The sequence below is a fragment of the Centroberyx gerrardi genome, chromosome 15 (genome assembly GCF_048128805.1).
Source record: "Centroberyx gerrardi isolate f3 chromosome 15, fCenGer3.hap1.cur.20231027, whole genome shotgun sequence".
Classification (NCBI taxonomy): domain Eukaryota; kingdom Metazoa; phylum Chordata; class Actinopteri; order Beryciformes; family Berycidae; genus Centroberyx; species Centroberyx gerrardi.
Window position 1 is genome coordinate 17189694 of NC_136011.1, and position 12711 is coordinate 17202404.

At 42.0% G+C, this 12711-nt stretch overlaps 1 protein-coding gene across 3 annotated transcripts in view; it reads left to right on the plus strand.

The window, feature by feature from the left end:
* Nucleotides 1-12711, plus strand: part of LOC139929191 (protocadherin-15-like) — a 140296-nt gene that overhangs the window by 53899 nt on the left and 73686 nt on the right. For all 3 annotated transcript variants that reach the window (XM_071922011.2, XM_078288689.1, XM_071922010.2), the window contains exons 11-16: nt 3480-3686; nt 5572-5706; nt 7878-8027; nt 9753-9946; nt 11265-11397; nt 12064-12143. In XM_071922011.2, coding sequence (XP_071778112.2) covers nt 3480-3686; nt 5572-5706; nt 7878-8027; nt 9753-9946; nt 11265-11397; nt 12064-12143 — 899 coding nt within the window. The remainder of the gene's footprint in view (nt 1-3479; nt 3687-5571; nt 5707-7877; nt 8028-9752; nt 9947-11264; nt 11398-12063; nt 12144-12711) is intronic.

The window sequence follows — 12711 nt, forward strand, 5'->3', positions numbered from 1 at the left end:
AAATGACAGATGTGCAAATCTATTTTAATAGATATCCTAAATAGCTTACATATCAGTGATCATGTGTAGATTAGCAGGGTTCAGTCCATTATTTAGGTAAACTATGCTACACTTATTGTTGCCTATCCTCTTCTTGGCATCTTCATCTCCATTAGGTAAACAAAGCCATATTGTACAACACCTCATATCTATCCTTCACATTATTTTATGCACTTGTACGACATCAAGATAAACACATATCCAGATAAATTTAGCATGCACCTTTACCCGCTTCACCAAGATAACCTCATTCATGAAGGCCGTTAACCTTATCTTTAGCGGCTTTGGAGATTGGGGTGAAAAAGATGTTATGATTTATGGGCTTGGCAGGAAGATAGGCTGCTGCACTCTCATGAATCCTAATTTAGAGTGGAGTCAGGGATTACCTCAGTGCTGGTGCAGAGCAGCAGTGCAGAGTAACTTCCCATCCACCCATCACTAACCTCTACACACCCCTGAGCGCTGTGGAGCCTGCTGTTTACCAGGAGAGCTGGGGAGTAAAGAGATGAGAGCAAGGACTGATCTCCACAAGAGGAAGGAAATGATAGATTGAGCATGTGTGAGGAGCATTTTGCATGTCTCCAGGAGCATTGCGTGTAGCTAGAGGAAGGGAGACAGTTGAGAGAGGGAGCGAGAGAGGAGCGAAAGATAGGAGCCTTATCTAACTGAGTCATAGAGAGATGGAGTAACCATTGCTCTAGGACTCAGTGGGGCAGGGAAGTGAGAATTAGACTTTGGTATCTTGAGACTGCCCTGATACAGCATAGTATGTGGTGAACATACCTAATGCTAGTGGAATGAATTGAGGTCTTACTTGGTGAGATAGAATCACCACACTATAATGGTGGAATAAGAACACTGTGGCATCTCTAGCATATTTCACAAAACCCATTTGTTGTGCTTCCAATGCCATCATTGATCCTGATGGAACAATATCCGCCAAAGGTGTCTAGGATGAAATGAAGACCTAGAACAAGTGACAAAGGCAGATGAAGATGGAGGGAGATGGGGTCGTCAAAAAGAAACAGAATGAGAAGATACGAGAGCGGAAGGACGAGGGGGAGATGGAGTCAGGGTGGGAGAATGAAGAGTGAGTGATAAAGAGTGACTTTTGGTCGCAGCGAATCTCCTGCAGGCCGGTGTATTGTAGCAGTGGAACACAGGTCATTTACCACTGCCACCCAGAAACGGGGACACCGCTAAAGAGCTAAATCACCAGGGAACACTCTAATCCTACACTTCTCCCCTCTCTCTCTTATATATATATACTGTGTAAATATATATATATATATCCGACATACATACACACACATCCACACACACACACACACACACACACACTTGGTCTGTCAATGAGACCACTTTTCCCTCAGGTGTCTGTGTGAGCAGATTGGATCTTGGGGGAGGACTGCAGGCCGGGGATGTGTGGGTGTTCTTTATCATCACTCAGATATGGGAAAGAGGTGGAGGAGGCTTGGGAAAGATAGTCTGGCACCCATGGTGGTGGCGATAAAAACAGGTGTGAATCTCGACTGGATGTGCCAACACTGGAGCAGTGCATAATATGCAGGGGCCTGCAATCTTAGGGGATGCACAGAAGACAAGAAACAACAATGTACAGAGTCTTTTGGCCCCCGCACTTTACTAGTACAGCAATGGAACTATATCCTTCCGTTACAATCGGCACCCTGCAACACAAGCCCAGTGAAATCAAGTTAATGTGCAGAATTAGTTCCAGGTCATGGCTTAAACTGATGTGTCGGCTCACTCCCCCTCTCCATCTGTATTTTCAAAGCCTTAATGTTTCTGAAGCATCCCAGTGTGGGAGGCAATGGTGACATACAGTATGTGTTTAAGAAGAGAAATATTACAGTGACAGCTTGACCAGGCCACATTCATTTGGCTCGGTCTCACAGGGGTGAGGCAGTGTCAGATGCAAGTCGGGTTAAAGTACAGCTTCTTCTGAGGCACACAGGTTCTTTGCTCTGAGTTTGAATAGCGAAGAGAACATACATATTGATATGTAGTAATGTGTCCTGTCCCTCAAGCAGCCATTCAGCCACCAACTGTGCTGGAAAATGCAAGGGAAGGAATGTGTACGTTCCAGTGATTGTGCAATATAGTTTGGTACAGTATCACAGTTTTCACTGTCTGCTACACAAATACCAGCTGAATTTGTATCCAAGCGAGTGAACATCTCACTTTTGCATTTGACTGCAGAGCTCGGGGGATTTGCGCATTAGCTGTCTTTTAAAGTGTATCATGTCAGTTTGCACTGCATATTACAGTATTTTGTAATTTTTAATAGATTAAGGAAGTCAAATCTATGGGGGGATTTGTCGGGGGGGAATGTAGTTGGTTTTCTTCATAACTTTATATTCTCTGATGCAGCAGAATCACCTTCACTATTCATCCCATATTGCTGTCTATAGTGGACACTGAAGATGACATTTAGATAACGATTTTTACTGCTACGAACACACATAATATTTTATGCCATGGCTGGATGGTATACGGCTATTTTTAGGAATAGACTGTTAATGTACTGAAGTGTAGTCCATTTGGATTTTACCATATCAAGTTTCCAATCCATTCATGTGAGAGCTCAGCATCCCACATCAGGAAAAATAGAGAGACACTATACAGAGACACAGAAATTTAGTTAAGCTTAGCTGAGTTTGCACTATCAACTATAGCGGGAGAGACAGAGAGACTAAACTGCAATTGAGTGCTGATACACTCACTTGTTAGCTAATTGAACACAGTTTTTTGCTCAACCCTGGCATTGATTTAGCTAGTAATATTTCCGATGAGCCTTCTTCTACTGTTGGTCGCTCATTTGACGGAGTAGCGAGAGTCCCTAATTACTATCTATTCCTCACAGATGATGGTATTTGTGTTAAGTGCCTTGCCAATTACTGAGGCCTAATCCTAAGTGGACCTCTGATTAAATTTAGTCAATGCAGCTTTTTTGTAATTGAAATGACACTCTGAGAAATTACGCCGTTGTGTCCCTGTGCCTGCACTCCAGCGGAATGGGACTGTGGAGTTGGGACTTAAACGCTTTTAGTTTATGTGCTGTAACTCCCAGCCAAAGGTGTTGCTCATATCATCTCTGCCTCATTATTAGAAAGACAATAGGAACGATTTCCAGCAGGGTGGTTTTCCGTTTCATTTAATAAATAAATACATTTTATAAATCAGGTTTACATCAATATGCATTCTTGCCATGCAACTGCATAGTATGCGTTTGCATCTCTCTCTCTCTCTCTCTCTCTCTCTCTCTCTCTCTCTCTCTCTCTCTCTCTCTCCTCTCTCTCTCCCTCTCAATTCAATTTTCAATTTTCTATTACTACTGTTACTATAATTCTAACATCTCTCTCTCTCTCTCTCTCTCTCTCTCTCTCTCCATCTCTCTCTCTCTCTTCCTCTCTCTCTAGGCTGAACAGGATAATGGTCACCCCCTCCCAGCCTATGCCGACCTCATCATAGAGATCCTGGATGAGAACAACCAGGCACCGTACTTTGAGTCTGCTACCTATCAGGGTTACGTCAGCGAGTCGTCCCCAGTGGGCACCACCATCTCAGTCAGTACCAACCTCACTGCCCCCCTGGGAATCATCGCTCTGGATAACGACATTGAAGAGGTAGAGAGAGAGCCATTGTGCACTGTTGCCTACAGTTTACACTTATCCACCCATGCGTACACGTGTGCATACATGTGCACACACAAACACAAACATGCTCACAGTCCACTGATTACATATCCCCATTTATTCATGTGCTTGTGTTGACAAGTAGGTACATTTGTATGGCACAAAGTCACATGTCCATGAGTCATATTCCTGCTGTTTGTTTCCCTGTTGTAGCTGGCTCCTGGTGATACACCTGTAGGTAAAAGGGCTTCTTTTGGGTGCTCTGACAACAAATACGCTGAAGTGCATGCATTACTTTGCAAAATGTAAAAACAAATTGGAGGCACTCATCACTGCTGGAGACATCCTCAACGTACAATTAGCAACTTTGTAACTGTCATTTGGAGAAAACAATCTCTGCAGTTAGCTCTCCAGTGTGATCTCAACAATGGAAATTAGACGTTTTCTGTTAGTTCCAAATTCCATAAACAATGAATAAAACACCAAGCAGGTCTCCAGTAATGATGGGTGTGCATAGAATAATGCAGCTGACGCATTGACTTTCGTGGCCTATTGGGAGTGTGTGTTTGGAGTGTTTTGCTGTGTTGTGTTCTCCTTGCTTTATATGCAGATAGATGTCTCTGCTGTGGTTTCTGCACTTGCTGTAGTCAAAACCAGTACAGTGGTATTTTCTCTGAATACAAACTTTGTTCTTTCAAAAGAATATATGATGGTATTGCTTCATTCTTGATTTTTGTGTGTGTGTGTGTGTGTGTGTGTGTGTGTGTGTGTGTGTGTGTGTGTGGTTGGATGAAGGGGGGCATTTTGACATAATTGGTTGACACAATTGACAAACAGGCACACAACATCAAGTAAGTGTGTGTGCGTGTGTGTGTGTGTGTGTGTGTGTGCGCGCGCACGTCCTTGCATGCATGTATGATCATCCCAGGAGAACACTAAATTCCTGACAGGAGTGGGTTATCTGACATTTTCAACTACATTTTAAATGGGTGAAAACACATTCACACACATAGCCAAAACAAATAAACAACCTTCATAAGTATGTCAGCTTTCACCCCAATTGTCCGTATTTCTGAACTTTCTCATTGTGTTTTATAATGATGAAAAGTTTGATGATGAAAGTTTGTCCTTGTCATTTCTTCAGAAGTCCTCACAATGATCCCTCTTAACTTAGATGCTTTCTCTTTCTCCCTTAGTTCATCTTTCCAAATGTATCTCTCCCTTTTTTCTCAGTCTTTGAAGAAGATTAACAAATCAAAGTGGAGTGCGAACACAGATAACAAAATCAATAAGCCACCCAATCCTGGTGTTTACCAAACAGTCTGAGAGGACTCATTGACAGACATGAATCACAACTGACTCTCAGCAATGCACCATAATGGACCATAAAGTTTGTTTGTTAACAGAGTCTAACCATAGCAGTGATGTGAAGCTCAAAATGATGAAAAGTCCAGGCATCACTGTTCTGAAGCCCCCAAACTTATTTTTGCATCTGGTCACCCTAAACAAAATCTGTAACACCCATATCCTTTAAGAGCTGCTTAATGTGATTTTTTTTTTCTCTGAAAAGGAACAGAGTGGATAATGGGTCTACTTTGTTTTTACAGAAGACATTTCCTTTCCCCCTTCCTTTATTGATACATCTAAAACAGACATTGGTTTCTGGTTCCTTCCTCAGCTCTTTTCCCACTGTTTCCTGAGGACAGACGAGGGACCTACCAGCAGATTTCATTTTTCCACTCTTTGCCAGATCAAAATGTTCTATTTGATAGTTTTTCTAAGCCCCACAGCTGCGGCCTTGGAAAAAAAAAAAAAAGATGAAACAGCCACGTCACTATGGTAACATGCTTCTTTTTGAATATCTTTCTCTCGGAAGACGAAAGACCCCATGGTGACGATTACTCTGGATGACTACACCACGATCTTCGGCGTGACCCCGACCGGGATAATCCGCTACCTGAGGCTCCTCAAACCCGTGGACCGGGAGAAGCAGATGACCTACACGTTCACGGTAGGCCCTGGACAGAAACACTGAACAGCAGCTACCCACAAGATACAGCGCTACACCCCTGTGACCCACATCCCGTTATCTGTGTATATTAATAGAATTCACAGGTTAGGTCTATACCAAGAGGCACGTCCAGACACAAATTTGACCTGACACTTCTAGAGCAATATGACCTTTACCAGTGGTCAATTACCAACATTGCAGCTCAAGTAAGATACTCTGTTCAATTGAATCTAACTTATAAATGTCCATCCCAAGCCAAACATATCAGATGTTATTGACTGTTTAGTTGAAACAAAGCGATGACATGCGAACCTGATCTCTAATTCATAGCTCATCTGAATTTGCCATTCCAATGAGATAACCTACAGCACATTGAATCAATTTTAAAGAGGCTTACACTGTTTTCTACAGTGACTCTCTCACCTATGAAGAGCAGCATGGGATGGTACGGACTCACCGACCTCCCAGGCTACTTTCATGTTCCATTTCTGACTATATTCTACAAGTTTCAAAGGGTTTATTTTAATTTCTGTTTTTACTGCTGTTAAACTGACGTCAAAGGCCTGGTTTACTGAAGTGAGTAACTCGCTCCTGCACTGCTCAGGAGGATGGCAGGATCTAGGAATATAGCTCCTTCCCTCCAGAGGGATTCTTCAGGATTAGAAAGCATCAACAGGCCAACGCTGAGCCTACAATGAACGCTGTGGGAATGGCTCCCTGGAGACTCAGAAAGTGCAGAGAGTTTCTGAACAGGGATGAATTGGTTTTCTTTAGTTTCTAATGTATTGCTGGGTTTGGTTAGGTTGGTCTATTTGGAGTAGTGGTGCTTTGGACATCACAAATTTCGGGCATCACAAATTTATAAAGCTGCAGTGTGTGTGTGTATGTGTGTGTGTACGACTGGGCCCTGTTGTGTAGGTGCATATGCATGTATGTTTTATTTATTTGTTTAATAATGGATGTGTGTGGTTTTTCATCCACAAAACAGAGGTGCTGCCACTGTGTGTCGACTAGACATGGAACATCAGACAAATAATATAATCTTAATTGGCTAATATAAAAAATTACAAGTGAATGTGCAAAGCTTTCTGAGAGCTTTCTAAAAGCTAGTTAACAGTAGCATAATGTATATTAGATAACTGCATAGAGGTTTTAATGGCTTTCCTTTTGCTATTATGAAGATGGTGTTCTTTCAAAGATGGTTACTGAGAGAAATCATGGCTTTCTGTAATTGCTAGCATCAAATCAATTACAATTATATCCTGGTCTGGAGAGAGAAAGAGCACACAGACACCATTTAGTATGATGTCAGCCCTTCAAAAGATTATTATTTTTGTTTCATTGATTATTTGTTTTATGGTAATGGTTTTAGTGTGTTTGTGTGTGCGCGTGTGTGTAAACGTATGTGTATACTGTATGTGCATGATGACAAAGTCTCAGTAAAGCCAAATTCACTTCCCCCTGGTCTGTGTGGCTTCTCTCTTGTGGGGCTCAGTGGAGAATAGAAACACTAGCTCATTGTCCTGGGAATTCCACAATAAAGAGAGCTGCTCCCTCATGTATGTAATCACATGTTCCAGTATACCACCTTCATTGTGAATCTTTTGCTGCTACTAGAGGTGCTGTCCTGATGTCTAAACAGAAAGACATTTCATTTCAGCGTTGAGTGCAAATTTTGGGGAATGGCAATTTATTTACATATATTCCTCACTGCTGCTGTTAGTTTTCCCCTCTCCTACACTTCATTTGTTGTTCTATTCAGTCCATTTTCTCTTTCTCTTGCCAAGTACTTGAGATCAGAGCTGCCAATGACAAGGAGGCATGCAGTTTGCTCAGTTTGCACATTGTCCTTTAGGCAAGCTTTCTACAAGTTTTCTCCTCTGCTCTCTTTAAAGGCTTTTCTATCTTTAAGGGAGTTGTAAATGCAAAGAATACAAAGGAGGAGTGTAAGTAACTCTGTTGTGGGCTCTCTGAAGGAAATGGAAGTGGTAGTAACCTGCTGCATTTTGACACTTTCTCATATCAGGAAAAAAACTGAAGCCATTACCTCAAACCATATAAGCTGAAAAGTATCTAAAGATCACTGTGATTCAATTCAGCAAAGGCATTTTCTTGACAGCATTTCACTTCAATTTCTATAGTCATACATATTTCGTTCCTGTGTTTGTAAGATGGTGGCGTCGGACGGGGTCCAGAAAAGCAGCCCAGTGACTGTCAACATCCTGGTCATCGACGCCAACGACAATACACCCACCTTTGGCGAGGTCTCCTACAGCGTTGAAGTCTTTACCGACATGCAGCCAGGAGAAACAGTATTACAGGTAATCAATCAAACAATCGTTCCCTTGCCTTTCTCCTTCCCTTTCAATCTCTCGCTCTTGCTCTCTGCTTTACACCTACCTCTTTGTCCCCGTCACACAGTCTCCCTTTCTCTTGCTCACACACGTTCTTTCATGCTCAAAGCGAATAAACACAGCAGTCCGGCGCATTGTGTTGACAGTCAAACCTTTGGAACAATCCCCTTCCTCTGATCTGCAGTCATGACAAACAAGTCAGAGAACATTTTCCTCTCTGTCTTCAATGCACAGGCGTTTTACCCAATAGATCTGCTTTTATCATGACTGTGGCTAATTCACTGTGGTAGACCAACATCGGTGACCATTACTCAATACCCCCACCCCCACCCCCCCCCACCCCCCCCCCCGTTGAGACTGATTTGACTGTAAACCCTCGCATTGCATCAGAAGGATTTGGATGTTTAGGTGCTGGATTTCTGCAGTTTATTTTAATGGATTAGGGGGTTTGTTTATTTGATTTGATTAGTGCATGGGATTTAGAGGTCATGGTGTTTTTTTATGTTTAGACAGTCAAACACATATATACACACACGCATGCCGACCCCAGGCGCATGTACATACACGCACCATCAGGGAAACTTACCTCCAGACTTCATGCTGCTATATGTAGTATTGTGGGGGTTTTCATCATTTCATTGTCTCTTATTTGGTAGGCAAAGCATGATCTTTTGCCTTTCAGTCGATCACTCCGCTCAGCACAGCCTCTCCAAAAAAATGTCAGACACCGAAAAGGTCAAGTTTAATCTGTCTTAAAAACCAGCCGTTTTGCCCTCCCTGAAATGAGGCCAGGGGTCACAAAGCGTCTGGTATGACCGCTTAACCGATTTTTATAAGCCGTTTATGAGAGCCCCGGGGCCCCTGAGGACGCTGCTGCTTATTTGATGCTACAGCTTTCTCTCCAACGTCAGGAGCATGGAAAAGGAGGTCTAGTAGCTTGGATTAAAGTTTCAAGGCCTTGAAGATATGGAGCCAGCTACACTATGAGGTCTCATGATTACAAACAGTGGGGTGCCCAAAATAATTAGCTTGAAGGAACTGGTGGCTGCTTAATTCATTTCATAACATAGCATGAAAAAGATTATTATTATTTTTTTCATCTGAGTTTCCAAAAAACAGTATCTGATAGCTATCTGATAAGCTGCTTTTCATTATTCATGTACTTTCTAATCCTAATCATATGAAAGGTAGCATGGTATGAATTCCAGAGCTGGATTTGTTGTAAACTAATCAATTTAATCCAAACCCTACAGTCACTCAATTGGAATCAATATTTAAGAGGGAGAAAGGAAATTGTATATTGCAGCCCATAGAAACAGTCAGTCAGTTTGTACACAGTGTGCAGCATGTATACTGTCAGCTAAATACCAACCATTTCTTCCTGTCTCTACATGGAAACAAGTGTCATGGATTCATGAGTTAATAGCAGGGCACCAAAATGGATTCTAACATTTCTCCTATCATTATTGGCACAGGTGGGCAACTTGATTGAAGTCAGTCGCCGCCCCCTACTGAGAAACATTTACTGCTTGACTGGTACACTAAGCATGGTGCTGATAGCTGTGCAGAGCTCCCCCTGCACCCCCACTAGACAGTGACAAGTATAGGAAGACATTACTTGTGTCTTAATCTTTACTTTCTATCTCCCTAATGCTCTCTCTGTCTGTCTGTCTGTCTTTCTCCCTCTCCCAGTTGACAGCAGCAGATGCTGACGCGGGACTGAATGGTCTGGTGACATATGAGATACTGGCCGGTGCCCAGGGAGATTTCGTTATCAGTAACCACAGCGGACGCATCACTGTGGCCCCAGGTGTCATGCTCACTGTGGGACGATCCTACGCACTGACTGTTAAGGCCTCTGACAGCGCACCAGACGTCCAGCGAAGGTAGAGCTTGCTATCTATGCTATGCTTCTTCTTTTCTTGTCTTTTTTTGCATATTAACAGTTCCCTTTGGATATTTTCATCAATAGCAATGAAAGATTTGTTAATGTATGTGAAGTGATGTGTAGTTGTTTACTTTTCAAAGTGCAGATACGCTTCCATGTTATTCTTTGTTATAAAACCAGACCTTTAAATTCAGTCAATGTTCCATTTGACTGTATCCTATCACTAGTACATTGTTTTACGTGTCTTTATTTAATTGAATGTGTGTTCATATATTGATTCACTAATTAGCTTCTGAATGGCATTGAAAGCCCTCTTTGGGATGACTTATGGAGAAAAGCATCTCTGAGACAAGCTGTTGTGATTCAAACAACAGATGGTCTTGTTCAGTCTAACATTGCAGACATTGTTTTCTCTCTTCCCTTATTTTGTGGTATGAGATGTTTGATACATTGTCTCCCCTTTATCTTGTGTTGATCAAGCAAAGAACTTTGTTTGAATACTCTGCAAAAGCAAAGACTTTCAGATGCCAGCTGAAATTACAAAGCATTTGGGGGATTTTTTTGGGTTGTGGGTGGAATAGGTATTACATGAGATAGTTCCCCATGACTGGGTTTCACCGTGCAAACACATCAATTGGACCTGCCAAGAACAGTAGGCAAAGGCACATTTCAGCAGCTCAAGATTAAAGCGTAGCAGGTTGCATGTCGAAAGGTCCTTAGAGATAGTGTAGAACAACACTGTACATTATCTGTTATATTTTATTATCTTTTTTTTTTTTTTTGCTATAGTTACCATGATCAAAGCTGGGCAACATTTTCTTCATCTACACACGTACCTTTATAGCAAGCTAAACACAATGTTTCATGACAAATTAATGAATGAATAATCAACACAACACATTCATAGTTCTGTTTTCATGTCTGCTATGTCCGCTCTTAAAATAATAATATCCCGCTTTAGCGAACAACTAAGACCCATAGCCCAGTTGATTACCGCTGCAAAAATGTATAATTGAAACAGTTGATTGTTCACTCATGAATATGTCATGAATAACAAGCCCCTACCAGTTTGTTCACTTACGAATGTGTCAAGAAACATGCTGTGAGTCCATTGTAAACCTGATAGAAGTGCCACTTACAAAGAAATGTTACCAAAACCTGTTAGTTTCACTTTACATCCATCAGTTTCAAACTCAAACTAGATATATTTTCACCGTGCTTTTGGCAAGCTAGTTCAATACTGTGACTCAACAACTTCTCAAGGGGCAAACGATGCGGGGAGTCAGTGGATTGATGTGCGCTTTTGTTTCTGGCAGGAGCTCCATCACTACGGTGTACATTGAGGTGCTGCCGCCAAACAACCAGAGCCCGCCTCGCTTCCCCCTCCTCACCTACAGCCTGGAAGTCAGCGAGGCCATGAGGATAGGAGCCATCCTGCTCAATCTGCAGGTGAGACACTCAAACATGAACACACGCACACACACATGCACACACACACCAAGACACGCATACGCAGAAAATTGTGGAATTTAATGAGACATATGATGCTACATTTTTTTACTTTCTGAACTTTTTTTCAACTACACAAATACTGTCAGGGTTCCCGTGGGCCTTAAAAATCCTTGAAAGTTTGTGGATTTGAGAAAACTAAAATAAGGCCTTGAAAGTTTTTGAAAATGAATGAATAGCATGGAAAGCACTTGATTTTTTCACTCAAATTCATCAGTATGCCTCAGCTCTCTGTACCTCTGTCTATCCTAACATGAATACTTTACATCCTGAGATAGTATTTGTGTTGATGTAGCCGACATGTCATGTCTTATCACAAAACATGGCAATTTTGAATCCGTGAATCTCACCAAATAAGACCATGAAAGTAATCCAAAAGTCTTTGATGTGAATTTGATGTCCGGGTGAGTGTGGGAACCCTGTGCTGTATTTTGCAGTTGTAGTGTTCCCATCAAAATATTTTGTCCTTTTCTCTCATGCATCACTCTTCAGCATATGCTCACCATCACTCCAGTCCAGCATCCTAGTTGCTAAACTGTCAGATCACTTAGCCTTCAGCTAAAATGGTACTATGTGACCTTCAAGCCCCTCCTTTTTTCTCCCCAGGCCACAGACAGAGAGAACGACCCAATCACGTACCGCATTCAGAGTGGGGATTCCCAGCAGATCTTCAACCTCTCTGAAACGTAAGCTCATCTATTTTTCAAGTACAGACAGCCCCATAAGGTATGCCTATGCCACCACAACTTATTAGAGATAGAGGGATGGATGGGTGGGTAGATGGATGGAGGGATAGAGAGGCGGGTGCATCGGTTGCTGGATGGATGGATGGATGCATGGATGGAAAGGTTAGTGAATGGTTGTTTGACAGAATTTTGTCACATATGTTCCTTTGACAGCATAGTCTTAGAATGAAAAGAATATAGCAGCGGCCACATTGATCCATCAGAGAATGGACAGAATTATTGACGGATAGATTTCTGTCTATTGGTTTGCTTTGGAAAGTTGGAATGGTGGGCGAGGCAGAAGTACAGGAAAGTAAAGCTTTGCTCATAATGGTGCTACTTCATAGAAAAAAAAAGACTATTCAGTATCAATTCAATAAGAAACTGACCTGGAAAACCAACAGTCATCCCAACGTTTTATCTTTGTTTTGGTCGTACCGATATCTCTGTGTTCACCGCTATTTTTTCCAAAACAAAGGTAGGGTCACCTGTGATTGACTAAATAGATGGTGACAAATCCGTCCGTCCG